Source organism: Sturnira hondurensis, unplaced genomic scaffold (genome assembly GCF_014824575.4).
Source record: "Sturnira hondurensis isolate 20B ecotype Veracruz unplaced genomic scaffold, ASM1482457v3 Scaffold0004271, whole genome shotgun sequence".
Taxonomy (NCBI): domain Eukaryota; kingdom Metazoa; phylum Chordata; class Mammalia; order Chiroptera; family Phyllostomidae; genus Sturnira; species Sturnira hondurensis.
This window is the reverse complement of record NW_028076902.1, coordinates 2,178,814-2,195,471: the sequence shown is the minus strand read 5'-3', so window position 1 is coordinate 2,195,471 and position 16,658 is coordinate 2,178,814. Positions and strand designations below refer to the sequence as shown.

The window sequence follows — 16,658 nt, the reverse complement described above, 5'->3', positions numbered from 1 at the left end:
GCCTGCTTCCCACATCTTCCATGGGGCCTTTGGGATCGAAGCAAGGGTTCAGGGCCCTGCCTGAATGTAATGGTTTTTAACCTAAGGGAAAAAAAGTAAGCCTCAGTAATCCGTGTTCAAAAGAAATGTTGTCTGTGCCTCTGGTTAAAGAAGGCGTTGCACAGAGGCTGGCGGCCTGTAGCCTAGACCATGACCCTAAAGCACTGGCTGAGTGACACAGAATACCAATTCTAAAGATGAAAGAATAACTTTTCAGGGTGATATGATGTTCTAAAATTGATTGTGGAGATGGCTGCACATATCTGTGAATACACTAAAGATTGCTGAATCACACAATATAAATAGATAAATCGTACAGTATATAGATTATATCTCAATAAGTTATTAAAACAATAAATGGATAAATAAACTTACTGATGGAAGAAATAAGGTTCTTTAGAAATGGGACACTGCTATTTTCTATTGTCTCTATTTCACCTTCAAATTTAGCAAAGACTTCATCTCTTAAATTCATTTTTCAGATTAAATAATTTAGCCTTTCTAAACCAGCATTACTTTTGTACTCTAGTTTTTCTTCTCAGAAGTAAAATATTTGTGGAAGTTTGCCCAGTTATTTAAATCCTCCATGAAATTTATTGTCTGTATCTTAAAAGCCTTATAAAATCCCTGTATTTTGTGAGATCACATACAGATTTATGATTATAATTTTCCAGTTAATAATATTTAATAGAAGATACATTTCCATTCCATATGGTTCAAATATGTGAATGGAGGCCTTTGATTTAAAAATGCATAGTGAGAAACTAGGTCTATTAACCCCTAACCAAAAATTTAACCCCCAAATAAATGCTCTGTGTTTAGAGCACGGACTCCATGAGCTGGCTTGCCATTTCTTTTCTCATTCTATGTCATTTTGCAATCTCTCCGAGTCTCTCATTCTGTTTGGGACTATATGTGCTCTGAGGTAAAACTGAGGGTCAGTTTGAGAAAGTAAATTGAACTTGCTTGACTATTCCAGTGTTCAGGAGAAAATGAGCAAGTCAAAAATTAACCTGAAGAACTTAAGACATCTGATTTCCGATGGTTTGTTCAAAATTGTAATAAAGATGAAACATTGGACTCTCACAGACAGGAAGCCCTTCTTCCTTACCCTACCCTCTTCACTCTCCCCCTTGTCTACTGATCCTTTCAGGCTAGATCCCTTATACTACATATTTCAGTATTTCTTCCTGACCCCCCATAATGCTAAATTATCAACATGGTTTCAGTGGCTTCTCAGCAAAAGACCCCACTGGACAGAAATCCATCCGGTGACTTGTGTCTAAAGTTTTGTTCTCCATCCTGTTTAGTGACATTAGTGCCCAGGGGAAATGGGTTAGGCTAATCACTTCCGAAAACATTGACTTGATTTCTCTAAGAGACAGTTCAATATCAACTCCTGGCCATAGGGTAGACATAGAAAACAAAAAGCTAACTGTGACCACTTAAATTTTTAAGACAAAGTATTGCGGCTGTCTGAGCAAGGAGAGGGGAGACAGAGGATGGGATGGGGATGGTTTGGGATGAGGAAGGAAACACATGAGATGCAAAATACTTATGACCGTCATCCTAGCTGGGGGGTGGCTTCATGGGTATCTATTCTATTATGTTCATAATTTAAGCATATTATTTTTCAAATACCAAGAATGAGATAAAAAGAAAAGGAAAGCAAAAAAGATACCAATGTTTAGTCATTTACTTAGAAAAATCATGTAATGGAGGGAAACACTGGCTCCAGTTTGTGCATGCGCATTTTTAAAAGAAATTGCTTTTTCTTTATTTAAGATTAAATTCTACCTGTTAATTTTAGGTTGTATTGACTCGGCCAAAAACTTCCATTTAGTTTTTTCCATAAAATAAGACATATTTTTCTTTCACGAATAACTTTATTCATTTGGATATTTTGAGTATGTTGGCCATCTCCTGTGTGGTATAATGCTGATTGTTCTCAATGTCTCGATTTGATCACCATCAACTTCCAACTGGTCTACCCAACCAGGGAGCATTGTCCAGTGAGAAATCTCCAGCATAAACCTTTGCAAACAACTTTTGACACATTTGGTCAGTCACAGCACCTTCTCCATACACTGCAAAAATCCTTCTTTTTGCATTTCAGTTGCATTTTTATCTCTCTTGAAATAATAAAGCATAATATGCCCAAAATGTTGGCATATTTTCTTCCACCTTCAATACTAAAATAGCTACACAGAAATCTCCAATTTTGATGTTTTTTTAAATGCACACTGATATGACAGCTGTCATAATACAATTTAACAAAATTGTTTCAAATGAAGTTAAAGATAACTAAATACTATTAGAGCCATCTTATGGGAAAAACCAAAGCAATTTTTTTGGACAACCCAATATTTTAACAAACAAAACAATGAGTTCCACTACCCTCATTTCTTCTTTAAGAAAAAATGTGAAACATTATTTTCTTTTGCACTGAATCCAAATGAGTCCAACCAAGTCCACAACAAAGTTCACAGTGGGCAGATGTGATACCTTAATTAAAAGCAAATGAAATGTTGCCCTAGCTGGTGTGGCTCATTGGATTAAGTTCCAGCCTGCAAATCAAAGGGCTGATGGTTTGATTCCCAGTATAGGGCACATGCCTGGGTTGCAGGCCAGGCCCCTAGTAGGGGGCACGTGAGAGGCAACCACACATTGATATTTCTCTCCCTCTCTTTCTCATTCCCTTCCCCTCTCTAAAAATAAATAAATAAAATATTTAAAAAACAGAAATATTATTATTAAAAAAATAAATAAAAGAATACAGAGCCCTGATAGAGAAATCCCCATTCTCCTGAAACTAGCAGAACTTAAGTGTGATCAGAGCAGAGAACCAGACAGCCAGTATTTTCCTAGGCACCTACTATGTATCTCAGCATTTACTATGTGTCTTGCCTGTCTTGGTTGCTCTGGCTACTTAAACACCATTTCTGGGACCAAAGAGCTCATAGACTAGGAGGAAGAAGGCCACAAAAAGCAATATATACACAATGTAGTAAGTGCACTGGAGCCAAAGAAAGACCCCATGTGATGTGGGAGCAGACACGGTCATCTTTGTAAATATTGCTAAAAGCCCGGATGGGGTCATTAGTTTACCTTCCCCTTCCCAGAGGAAAACACACCTTCCATCCATTAGGTGAAAGTTTCACTAAGATAGCATTAAAACAATGAAACAGGGAGAATACAGGAAACAGTTTTGGGCCATCTGTCTCATCAAAAGTCAAACCTGAAAGAGAGAGAAAGGTGGTAACTGACTCCCTTCTGGTGAAGACGCTGCCATAACGGGGCAGAGGCAGCAGTTTCAGAATTCTGCTTCTAGCCATGGACAAACTGCCAGCTCTTGGGGCCCGAGTTTCCTCATCTACCAAAGAAGGCACCTTTAATACCTCATACACTGTTGTCTGATCAAAACTGCACCAGAGGACGTCATCAAGGGTACCTCGAAAAACCTGGCCATGTCAAGTACATCTGAGAAATGCTGGGTTTAACCAGGTTGGGAAAGGGGAACCTGATAAAGATTATCAGTGCAGTTCGCCCATACTAAATTTTCGAACAAAAGACTAAGTGCAACCCAAATTTTCGATTCTGCTGGTTTCTGGAGCCATGCCACCCTGCCTCTCAGAGCCAGAAGAGAAGAGGCAGAGGCAGAGGCAACCAATCCAGTGGGCACATCCACACTCTCACTTCCAGGGTGCCTCAGTGTCGCCTGCACTCAAACCACACTTCCTGCCATTCCACATGACCCTGGGTTTCTTGCCAGTTTAAAACTTTAACTATTTAGAGGTGGGAAAAGAAGCTTTTCAGAGTTCCATCAAATAAACCTTAGGCAATGTGGCTGAGGTATGAGCAAGCAATATTTTATCACAGAAGAGATAACATTCTATGTTAAATATTGATTAATTTCCCTTATGCAAAGTGAATCAGAATGTTTCTGTACACAGGACCAGCCATGAAACCAACCTTTGGTATTTCTTCTTCAAAAACTACCATATATGCCGGTTCCCTGTACAAGACATAAGGTTTTTCACTTGCCTTTAGCCACCCTCACAGTAGCGTGAGGCAGACAGTGTTGTCCAGATTGCAAGGGTGGGGAAATTGGAGAGCAGAAGCTGCTGTGCCCAGGGATGCCCAGGTAATGAGAGAGGTAGTGTGTGAACACAGGTGCATGTGGCTCCCAAATCTTTAACTCATCCATTATATCATACCACACCTAATGAAGGGCCCCTCTTCCTCAAGGCCCCCCTGAACATGGAGCGCCCACAATGGCTGTGCTGCCCTCCCTATGTCTCTAAGAATCCCTCTATTCCTAGCCGAAGCTTGTCCCTAACCCCAGTAGACTCTGTAAACAGAAAATACACCCTTACCTCACTGAATTATTATGAAGATTAAATGGGATAATGTATATTAAAAACCCTTATAAGTTACAAAACACTATGTAAGGTAGGGTATGATTAATTATCCCTTTCTTTTTGTGTTATGAGCTTTAAAAAAATTCATCAGATTAACAGCATAACAACGGTTACCACTCAGTGCTCACCTATGACAGGTACTGTTGCCTCAGCCAGTCTTCAAATGAAGCCTATGGGGGAGGTCACTCAGCTGGTACAACTAGGCCCTGCCACTAGCTCATTCCTGTGACCAGGAGCAGTTCCCCTGTGGCTCAGTTTCCCATCTGTAAAATGCTGCATCATGGTATTGCTGTGGGGATTTGTAAATACCTAAGTGTTTACTGCTTTATTCCTGCTCCTACCTGGCTAAACCATAACTGAACTCAGATTCTGCTGATTCTGCTATCTCCACAAGCTGTGGCACCTACTGTGGTCAGTAATCTGTGAAGAGTTTACCTATCTCTTTGTGTTATCTGATTTAAAATGTCTCCAGGGTATTGTAATTCAGGTGACACATTTTCTTCCTCTTTACATGAATAGCAGTGCCTGCCACACAATGGGAAGGACCAACACTTGTTGAATTAAATTAGAAAGCTTTGTGGTTCTTTTTGTGGTAATTGGTTTCACCAGACTTGGTCTGGTGCAGGGATGTTGGTTCTCAGAGCAGGGAACCAGGAAAAGGGTGAGAAGGGTCTCCAGGAAAATGCTGAGAGATGACCAAAGCTACTGTGAAGACGGGGAAATTCGGGGGTAGAGCTGAACCATCATTGTCCTGGGGGTACAGACATTGGGGGATTAAGGGTAGAGCCCTTTCGGCAGAAGGGGTTGAAGGAATTAGAAACTGGGCACATGTTAAAGCTGAGGGCTTTTTTAGACCTTTGTTCTGGAGAACTAAGGGGTCAAGTGTGAAGCTGGAGAGGAGAAAACAAGAACAGGATGCTCAAGGCTCACAGTGACTATAAAAAACTCAGATTCCCTTTTAGGCTAATGAGGCACTTTACCTGACACACCAGTTACTAAACTCCTGCCTCCCAGCTCCTCACCCACCTCCATGCACTCTGCTGTGTGAGGCTGAGCTGGCCTCTGCAAACCACATCTCTGCTCTGCTAGGGCCTCCCTGGAGGAAAACTGCAGGTAGGAGGGCAGAGGAGAAATGGCTCCTCCCTGCTGGCTTTCTACAGTGAGGGCTCCAGCAACACTGCTTCTGTACCCAGTAATGCCAGTTTGACCAGCAGCGGCTGAATCCGCAGTGCAGTTTCTCTAACACCAGCAGAACCAGTGTCGATGTACTATCCCCAGGTACCCCAGCCCCCAGAGTGCCTCTTCTAAGCTCAGAGACACCTGCCCTTCCCCCTCTTCAGAGGTCCTGTTCTTAGCTTTGGGGAACCCCTAAGCTTTTAAGCTTCAAGACATTCAACTTCTTCCTCTGTTCCCTCAGCTTTAGAGGGGCAGCTGCATCCTGCAGTGATTCTATACACGAAACCTTAGTGTTTTCCTTTTCATTCATTAGTTGCCTCCCTCAAAAAAATAACGTTTCTTAGATCAGATTCTCATTACTTAAAAACAAACAAACAAAAAAGTGGTGTAGTTTCTGTATCCTGCGTGGATCCTGACTGATACACATACTTAGGAAGGATGGGAGAAAGAGATTTACCAAGAGTCAGTGGTCCCTATCCCTGGCATCATGCCAGAGTCTCATACACCACAGGAATAAAATCCAGAATAACCAATTCACAACATAAATCGAAACAAAGCAATGAAAAAAAGGGTGTTTATAAGTTGCTCAGGGGAAAATGAAATTTTTTTAAAAATATATTTTATTTATTTATCTTTAGAGGGGAAGGGAAAGAGAGAGGAAGGAAACATTAATGTATGGTTGCTTCTTGTGCATCTCCTGCAGGGAACTGGCCCCTGCCAGGAACTGACCTGCAACCCAAGCATATGCCCTGACTGGGAATCGAACCACGATCGTCTGGTTCACAGGCCCGCGCTCAATCCACTGAGCTACACCAGCCAGGGCGGAAAAATGAAATTTTTGAAAGTACATATCCTCTGATCATTTGGGGAAATTTCCAAAGATCCCAGCCAATAAAGTAACACTCCAAGTACTGCACCCTAAAGTACCTCTGTCCCTGCAAAGATATCAGACCTATGATCCTTCCAGTTTCTTTCCATTCCTTTATCAAATAAAACCCAGTGGTGTCAGAAGGTGAGACCCAAGCAAGGTGAGGGCTGGAGGAATGATCATAGGGGGTGGATCATACTTCTAGGTTGATGGAACAAGGCTGGAGGGGGACATGCCACTGAGGCCAGCTACATGGCAATGACTCCCTTCCTGGGTCCTTAGCCAGGGATTCAGTCTCTGTGTGTCCACCCACCTGCTACCCTGAGGGCCTGTCATTAATTGTGTTCAATAAATAGCAGTGAGGCAGAAAACAGGCCCATACTCTCATCTGCATGGATTCTTCCACTGTCCTCCTGTCTTCTGTGCTATCTTCTGCCCTGCAGTGTCATAGGAAATTCAGCCTGATCCTGAATGAAATGGAAACAAACATTTTCCTACAGGCTGTTTTTCAGTGACATTATCCCCTAAAACGTAGGATTCAAATGGTTTGCAATGTTTCCCTGTTATCCTCACTTCACAAGTGACATGGAGACCTTCTTTGTTCCTATGGAAGGTGTGAAGAACCTGAATTTGACAGCCAGACAGGAGGTAGTTCCATCTTGGCAGAGGTTTCCAACATTCTGAATTTCATTTATTGAACTGTTTATTTTTTGGAAAGGGAGGCTGAAAAAGGTGGGGATAAGGGAAGAAGACTGGCTCATCATTTCAGCTGGAGGATTGTTATTTCTTCATTGTATCTATTCTGTTACCTGTCTCACGTAGTCCCTGAATTATGCTAATAACTGTGTTGCTGGGCATGAGTCCATGGGTTTGGAAAGGTGTTGGCAGAGGCTGAGGAGGGGAGGAGAAGCAGTTCCTGCATGGAGGTGCTACAGTGGTGAACCTTCAAGAGAAATGACAGGAGAGTGAGCTGTAATACCTTGAATTTCCCTTGAGCTGATACACTTGTTATGGGCTCACTGTCAGGAAGGATTCTGCCTGTGCTGTCTGCCCCTCCTCGCTTGTTCTGTGTGCTGCTAATAACCCAGAGCCATGTCAGTGCCCAGGAAGGCTTTGGTTGGCTCACCCCTTCTCAGACTGTGTTAAGGAGATAAGGCAAGGAAGCAGAGATGAGAGGAGGGAAAGGGCTAGATGGAGGATTTGACTGCTGGGGCAGAATAGACAAGAGCCCACAACTGCCTTAAGAGACTGTGAGCAATACAGCTCAGCACTGGGCCAGCCTCAAGGATGGTCTCTCATACCATCATTACCTTTAAGAGGCCCATGTACCTGAAATGTCTGCCTTTCTGGGTTTCTCCCACTGTGGAGGCTGGTGTGGCAGGCTGGGAGTACTGGCTGGTGATGAAGAGGGAAGTGAGGGGAGACACAAAGCAGGATATGTCAGCATCAGAGACACTCTTATCACCTACTGATTGTGGATGGGTGAAATATGGGATTCCTCCGGGTGACTGGCAAATGCCCTCTCAGCTCTAAAGCAAAGGCACTAGATAAATCCAATAAACAGAGAGTCTGTGAGGCAGCTGAGTCTATTTTAGGGCTGGCAGGTTGGTGAATTTTCCACTGTTAGCTCTCACTACTGTTTTCAACTGTCTTAAAAATATATATATTACAAGTGATAGTAGAGGTCAGATCTCTTAAAGATTGGAGCCAATCAAAGCAAAAATGGCACATTTTAGAAAGGCTAGAGAAGTGATACAAAATACAAATGTCTACAAAATGCACTGCCTGCAAACACTTTGGAATAAACGAACCCAACTTTGTCAGTATTTCTTTTTTCTTCATTCATTCTTTCTTTTTTTTTTAAGATTTTATTTATTTATCTTTAGAGGGGAAGGGAAGGAGAGAAGGAGTGAAATATCAATGTATGGTTGGTTGCCTCTCGTGAGTCCCCTGCTGGGAACTGGCCTACAACCCAGGCATGTGCCCTGACTGGGAATTGAACTGTGATCGTGTGGTTCGCAGGCCCACACTCAATCCACTGAGCTACACCATCCAGGGCTCATTCATTGTTTCAACAAACATTTTTGAACACTATATGCAAAGAAAAACGAAAGGCAAACAAGAGAAACCAAGATTAGTAAAATATTCTTTTCCCTAAGAAATTTACAAGCTGATAGGGAGATAAGTATGGGCTAATTTAAATATTTAATTTAGAGACTTCCAGTCAAGATGGAGGCGTAAGTAACCATGGCTCGCTTCCTTGCAAAACCACAGCAAAATTACAACTGTCAGACTACACAACAAACATCATTCAAAATCATCAGAAAATCAAGTTGTACAGAAGTCCAAAAACCAAGGAATTAAAGAAGCCACATTCATCCAGACAGGTAGGAGGGATGGAGTCACAGAGATGCACAGACAAGGGTGGAGATTCAGCACTGGAAGTCCCACACCGACATGTGGTAGATAAAAATTGGGAGGGATACTTCAGGCACAAGGGATCCCAGCCCCACACTAGACCACCTGGCCCAGAATTCCAGTGCCAGGAACATAAGTCCCCACAACTTCTGGCTGTAAAAACTGGAGGGGGTTGGGGCAGCAGAAGAAACTGAGATTCTCAGGAGTCTCCTCTTAAAGGGCCCACAATGGACTTAGGACTTACACAGACTCACTCCTTCTGGGCTTCAGCAATGGGGCAGCAGCTAGAAGGGCACCAATGGCATATGGGGAGAAATTAAAGTGTCTAGCACCAGGGCGAGTGCAGGGGGACAGCTTCCTCCTGGGCAAAACTCCAAAGGCCAGGCAGTGGCACTGTCCCCTTCCTGCACTCTCCCCGACAAAGAGCCACAGAACATGGGTTGCCTCACGCTAGTGATTACATAAGGCTCCACCCTATTCAACTCACAGGTACGTGTTTCTACAATAGGCTACAATACTAAGACAGGGAGTCAAAGCAGCTCTACCTAATAAAGAAAAAGAAACACACCTAATCAATTAACTTCTTGTAAGTAGCAAGACAATTTTCTCTTTGTCTTTTCTTTCCAATGAAGCTAGAGTACTTATTTCCACAAAATATTTGATGTTGCCTCTTATCTATCAAAGAACCACATTTTGTTGGTAAAAATGTATGATGCTTTCTGTTTTAAAAAAATGTTTGAGGTGTTAAGATGGTGACAGAGTAGCACGGAGGGAACCCAGCTCCCGTGCATCTGGTAGAAAATCCGGGTGGATCTGATACAGGGTGCAGCCAAAGGGGGGTGCCCAGGAAAGATTTGGAATGGTGTCCAGAACTCAAAGTGTACAGGAATATTGGAGGAAATATTAAGATATCCTCACCCCACCCCCAAGGTGTGAGTTGGGGGAAGGGACACATAGACCAGGAACATGTAGGGCTGTTTTGTAAAGCCACAGCCCTGCAGCTAATCCATGGCCTGGTCATTTAACATATCTATAGCCTTTGGCAGGTCACTTGGATATGTTAAATGGCTGTGGCCATGCTTGGAGCCAGGGGAATGAAGTCACTCCCCCCCCAAGATATGACTGGGGGGCAGATCCCCTGAGTTACAGCGCCTGCGTGGGGGCTTGGAGGAGATTGGCTCTAGGACATAGGACCATACCTGCCCAGACAAACAATGGCAGCCCAGTAAACTTATAATAATACAGAAATACTGGCAGGCGTAACTGATCGTGGGAGGAGTCGGAAATAGGGGTACAGAGGAAGATGGGCACTGGGGGATTAAACCCAGACACGGCAGCCATTAGGGAGAGAAACACGAGGTTTCAGCAGAGTGAGGACCCTCTGTAGCCATTAGGAGAGAGAGAGCCACACGGGTCTCAGCAGGGTGCAGACCCCCTCTTGGCCAGGTGAAAGGGAAGACCACGCAGCTTTGCCAGAATGGAGATCCCTGCGGCCAGGTGAAGAAGAAAGATGCGCTTTGGGTGGAGTGCGGCTTTGGTAGAAGAGGCCCACGCAGCTTTGGCGTGCTCCCTTTGGCTGAGTAGCCTGGAAACCAGGAGAGACTTTGACTAGGACTTGGTACAAAGAACTCTTGCCAATGAAAGGTGCCACATGACTTTGGATTAATTGGAGATCCTGCCTGGACAGGCAGGCGACACAGCTCACGTGCCAGCGACCTGAAAACGGACGTGTGCTCTTTTCCTGATTTACGGTACCCAGAGTTGGGACAGTGGGAGAAGGGAGTGCTGTGTGTGTGTGTGTGTGTGTGTAGGTGTATACCCTTAAAGACTTTAATATTTTAAGGAAGGTATTAGGCCTGAATAGCATTAAATAAACATTTTGTTTCCTTTTCAAAAATCTCTGGCATTGAGAGATGTGTTTCCAATTGGCGGCGGACAGAAGAACCCTATAGATATTAATGTACCGTCCTTGGGAGGGGCCCCTGTTTTCTGCAGCAGTTTTTGGCATCCCTCGGTGGGCCAAGTATTGCCCACCCCCTCGGACCCTTTGTTCGGTAACAGATCTACCGAAGAACAGCATAATCAACCAACAATTCCCCAACATTTATGAAAATAAGAGACCGGAGAGTGTGACAGAGGAAACAGACAGGACTCCAGAAGGCGAGTGAGGACAAAAGCTGCTGCGCGCCCGCAACCTCCTAGGCTGCAGGCTGAGGGCTGCGCCTGCGGCGCACCCAAGGCGGGCAACCTCCAGCGGAGCGTGAGTATTGACGAAAATTGGCAAGCGATCTGGGCCGGCACCACCAGTGGGAAATAGAAGCCCCGTCTGAATCAAGGGCCGGGGCGCCTGTGGCGGAGGGAAATCCAGAGGCCCAGTACCGGTGGGCCGGCAACAGACTCCATGGGAGAGAACTGACTCCCCGCCTCCCCATCTAGGCAGGCAGGTTAACATTGGGCAGAGACCTGTGGGCTTAAGTTAACGTAAAGGGTGGCAACTGTGGACTCTGTGGTTGCCAGCCCTCTAGCCCACCAGCCCGCCAGCCCCGGGGAATTTAAGAAGGACACTGTCATTGCCGGTCTTTTGGGATTGGGCTGGGCTGACAGGCAGGCTTTGTGGAGAAGTCTCTATTGGAAATTGAACTGAGGTACTCTTCGGACAGCAGCTTGCCTCACGGCCCAACCACTAAGCAGCCATCCAGGGAAGGGGTAGGAACACCTGGGTCCCGCCACAGGACTGAGAAGGACAGTGCCAGATACCGCAGGAAACAGGCAGCCTCCCAGGGGTGTGGGCACCCACATCCCAATCAGGCACCCTGCTCGCGAGTGTGCGCGACTGCATACCTGCCCTCAGAGAGGCCACAACCAGAAAAACCGGTTTGGACAGTTTGAAACAACAAAGGAAGGGTGGTTTTTTGTTTTTTTTTTAATGTGTATGTGTGTGTGTGTGTGGGGGGGGTTTCCCCTTCCCTCTTTTTTTTCTCTCTCAACTTCTTTTGTAAGTAATCTTATATCTTTTAAACTGTATTGTTCCTCTATCTTTCAATACTCTGTCCCTCTTTTCTTTTTCTTTTTGTCTGGTTTTAGTCCTTCCGTTCTTCCCAAATTTTCCACTTATTCCTCTTTTCTCCTGACTTGTGTGTGTGTGTGTGTGTGTGTGTGTGTGTTGGATTGTTTGTGTGTTTCTTAGTTTTCTTTTAGGTGTATTATATTTTTTCATTATTCTTACTTCTTTTTTTAATTTTAAGAATATCTTTGTATCCCTCCTCTTTCTGTACAGGTTTCTTAGTCCTGGCTGGTTATATTGTACTACCTGACAGGTTCCCACTGCTCTTTCCTCCATAGTGTATTGCTAATTTTCTATACTTCACTTGCTTTCCTTTGCCATACTACCCAAGCTCTATAACCCCCATTTAGACAGATCACATAGAGTCTATCATGTGAGTGTTACTCTAATATTATTGTAAATAAGAGTTGTTCTATACAACAGTAATACTTCATGACACATCTCTTGGATCTTAGACCACCTTACAGGTGCCTGAATTCTATTACTCTATTTACTCACACGCTACACCTAGTTACTAACCTGTACTCTCACCTTACCTCAAATCTGACCACCCACAACCACACAGCTTTCTAGATAAAACTCACAAGCCCTCCCTTCCCAACAAGAGACTTAACTTATGTCCATCCTTTCCTAAAAGTGGCAAGCTGGGTCGAAGAGCACAGTTAACTCTATACATAGCCTAAAGATTGTCTATTTCTTCTCTGCCAACTGTGTCAGTAAATAACATAAAATAATCTTCTGTTATCATAAACCATTTTGCCTCCCCCTACAACTGATCACACATGCACAATAAAGAAAGAAGTAGGTGGAAGCGGAGAACACCAAGATACCTGCAGGAGACTGCACCACTGAATTTCACAAGTATCCTACCACTGAAGTTCACACCATAAACCCAGGGAAACAGAACAGATCACTTTAAGAAGCTGAAGACAACAAGAAGAGTATCACAAACAATGGGAACACAAAGAAACAATCCCCAAATGAAAGAAAAGGAGGAAGCCTCAGAAAGAATATTAGATGAAATAGAGACAAGTCAACTATGAGATGTGGAATTCAAAGCACTGGTTATCAGGAAATTCAAAGAGCTTACAACGAGCTACCAGAAACTACAGGGGAGCTACAATGACCTCTCTGCAAACTATAGCAACAAGACAAAGGAAACAGAAACCATCAGTAAAGGCCAAGAGGAAATGAAGAATGGAATTTCTGAACTGAAGAACACAGTAGAAGGTATTAAGAACAGAATTGATATGGCGGAAGATCACATAAGTAAGATCGAAGACAGGATAGAAAGAATCTCCCAGACGGACCAAATAAGGGAAAAGAGAATCAGAAAAAATAAGGAGAATTTAAGAGAAACGCAAGACAACATGAAACGTAATAATATCTGAATAATAGGAATACCAGGAGGAGAGGAAGAAGAACAAGGGATAGAAAACCTACTTGAAAGAGTAATAACGGAAAATTTTCCTAAGTTGAGGAGAGACAAAGTCACACGGATCCAGGAATCGCAGAGAGTCCCAAGCAGGTGGAACCCAAAGAGCCCTACTGCAAGACACATCATCATTAAAATGGCAAACCTCCAAGACAAAGAGAAAATCCTAAAGGCAGCAAGGGAGAAAAAGGAAGTAACATACAAGGGGGTCCCAGTAAGGTTGGCTACTGACTTCTCAATGGAAACATTCCAAGCAAGAAGAGAATGGCAAGAAATATTCCAAGTAATGAGAAACAGAGGCCTACAACCAAGGCTACTGTACCCAGCAAGGCTCTCAATCAAGATAGAAGGCCAAATAAAGAGCTTCCCAGACAAAAGAAGTCTAAAAGAATATGTGTCCACCAAACCAGCTCTACAAGAATTACTAAAAGGGATGCTTTAAGGAAAGGAAGGAAAAGAGAGAGACGGAGAGGAACACAGGTACATAAATGGCAATGAATAAGTACCTTTCAATAATAACCTTAAATGTAAATGGATTCAATGCACCAATTAAAAGACAAAGAGTAGCTGAATGGATAAGAAAGCATGATCCACACATATGCTGCCTACAGGAGACCCACCTCAGGTCAAAAGAACGTCACAGACTAAAAGTAAAAGGATGGAAGCAAATTTTCCAACCAAATGGACAAGAAAAAAAAGCCGAGGTAGCAATTCTCATATCATACAAAATAGACTACAAAAACAGGGCCATAAAGAGAGACCCAGAAGGTCACTTCATATTACTCAAGGGAAGAATCCACCAAGAAGACATCAACATCGTAAATATATATGCATCCAACTCAGGCGCACCCAAATATATGAAGAAAATCCTAGAGGACCTCAAGTAAGATGTTGACAGCAACACAATTATAGTAGGGGATTTTAACACCCCACTGTCAAAAATGGACAGATCTTCCAAACAAAATATCAACAAAGATATTGCAGCATTAAATGACACTCTAGATGAAATGGACCTCATTGATATATATATAGACCCCTTTATCCCAAAGAAGCTAAATACACATTCTTTCAAATGCACATGGAACAGTTTCCAAGATAGACCACATGATAGGACACAAAATGAGACTCAACAAATTTAGGAAAATAGAAATCATACCAAGCATCTTCTCTGATGACAAGGGACTGAAATTGGAAACTAACCCCACAGGAAAAAACCCAAAACATCCAAAATCATGGAGACTGAATGGTATGCTATTAAACAACGAATGCATAAAGACAGAAATCAGGGAAGAAATAAAAAAGTTTCTGGAAACAAATGAAAAGGAACTCACAACAATCCCAAACCTATGGGACACAGTGAAGGCAGTCCTGAGAGGGAAGTTCATAGCAATACAGGCTTACCTAAAGAAATAGAAACATTTCAAACAAACAACCTAACCTGACCCCTCTAAGAACTCGAGGAACAACAACAAAGACAGCCCAGAACAAGTAGAAGGAAGGAAATAACCAAGATCAGAGCCTAATTAAACGACATAGAAACTAAAAGCACAATTCTAAGGATCAATGAATCCAGGAGTTGGTTTTTTGAAAAGATAAAAAAAATAGACAAACCTTTAAGTAGTCTCATCAAGAAAAAAAGAGAGAGGACACAAATAAACACAATCAGAAATGAAAGAGGAGAGATTACAACCGATACCACAGAGATAGAAGGGATTGTAAGGAACTACTATGCAGAGCTGTATGCCAAGAAATTTGAAAACCTAGGTGAAATGGACAAATTTCTAGAAAAATATAATCTTCCAAAACTCAATGAAGAAGAAGCAGAAAACCTGAACAGGCAAATAACAGCAAATGAAATTGAAGAAGTAATCAAAAAACTCCCATCACACAAAAGCCCTGGACCAGACGGTTTCACGGGAGAATTCTACAAAGCTTTTAAGGAAGAACTAACCCCAATTCTTCACAGACTATTCCAAAAAATCCAAAAGGAGGGAAAAGTCCCCAACTCTTTTTATGAAGCCAGCATCACCCTAATTTCAAAACCAGACAGAGACACAACAAAGAAAGAAAACTTCAGGACAATATCGCTGGTGAACATAGATGCTAAAATCCTCAATAAAATATTGGCAAATCACATCCAACAATACATCAAAAACAGCATACACTACGACCAAGTGGGATTCATCCCAGGGATGCAAGGATGGTTCAATATTCGTAAATCAGTAAATGTAATACACCACATAAACAAAAGCAAAGACAAAAACCACATGATCATATCAATAGACGGGGTACAAAAGCTTTTGATAAGGTACAATACCCATTTATGATAAAGGTACTCAGCAAAGTGGGAATAGAGAGAGCATTCCTCAATATAATAAAGGCCATATATGAAAGACCTACAGCCAACATCATAGTCAATGGGCAAAAACTAAAAGCTTTTCCACTAAGATCAGGAAAAAGACAAGGTTGTCCACTTTCAGCACTTCTATTCAATATAGTATTGGAAGTTCTAGCCACAGCGATCAGACAAGAAAAGGAAATAAAAGGCATCCAAATTGGAAAGGAGGAAAGAAAACTGGCATTGTTTGCAGATGACATGATAGTGTACATGGAAAATCCTATAGCCTCTACCAAAAAACTGCTCGAACTGATAGATGAATTTGGCAAAACAGCGGGATACAAAGTCAATATTCAGAAATCAAAGGCATTTTTGTATACCAAGAATGAAACAGCAGAAGCAGAAATCAAGAAAAAAATCCCATTCGATATAGCAAAAACAAAAATAAAATATCTGGGAATAAATCTAACCAAGGAGGTTAAACACCTGTATGCAGAAAACTACACAACACTGAAGAAAGAAATCAAGGAAGACACAAACAAATGGAAACATATACCGTGTTCATGGATTGAAAGAATTAACATCATCAAAATGTCCATACTACCCAAAGCAATTTACAGATTCAATGCAATACCTATTAAAGTACCAATGGCATATTTCACAGACATAGAACAAACACTTCAAAAATTTATATGGAACCAGAAAAGACCCCGAATAGCTGCTGCAATGTTGAGAAAGAAGAACAAAGTAGGAGGGATCACAATACCTGATATCAAACTGTATTACAAGGCCACTGTAATCAAAACAGCCTGGTACTGGCACAAAAACAGGCACATAGACCAATGGAATAGAACAGAGAGCCCAGAAATAAACCCAACTCTCTACAGTCAATTAATATT

The 16,658-nt window shown here is 42.5% G+C and overlaps 1 protein-coding gene across 5 annotated transcripts in view; it reads right to left on the bottom strand.

Annotated features, from left to right (window-relative positions):
- FARS2 (phenylalanyl-tRNA synthetase 2, mitochondrial) overlaps positions 1-16,658 on the bottom strand; it is a 557,835-nt gene that overhangs the window by 173,615 nt on the left and 367,562 nt on the right. The window contains exon 6 of one of the 5 annotated variants that reach the window (XM_037045362.1): positions 7,287-7,447. The exons of the other annotated variants lie outside the window; for them this stretch is intronic. Within the exon in view, the coding sequence (XP_036901257.1) occupies positions 7,340-7,447 (108 nt within the window). The 3' untranslated portion in view covers positions 7,287-7,339. Of the gene's footprint in view, positions 1-7,286; positions 7,448-16,658 lie in introns of those variants that run through there. 5 annotated transcript variants of the gene reach the window in all.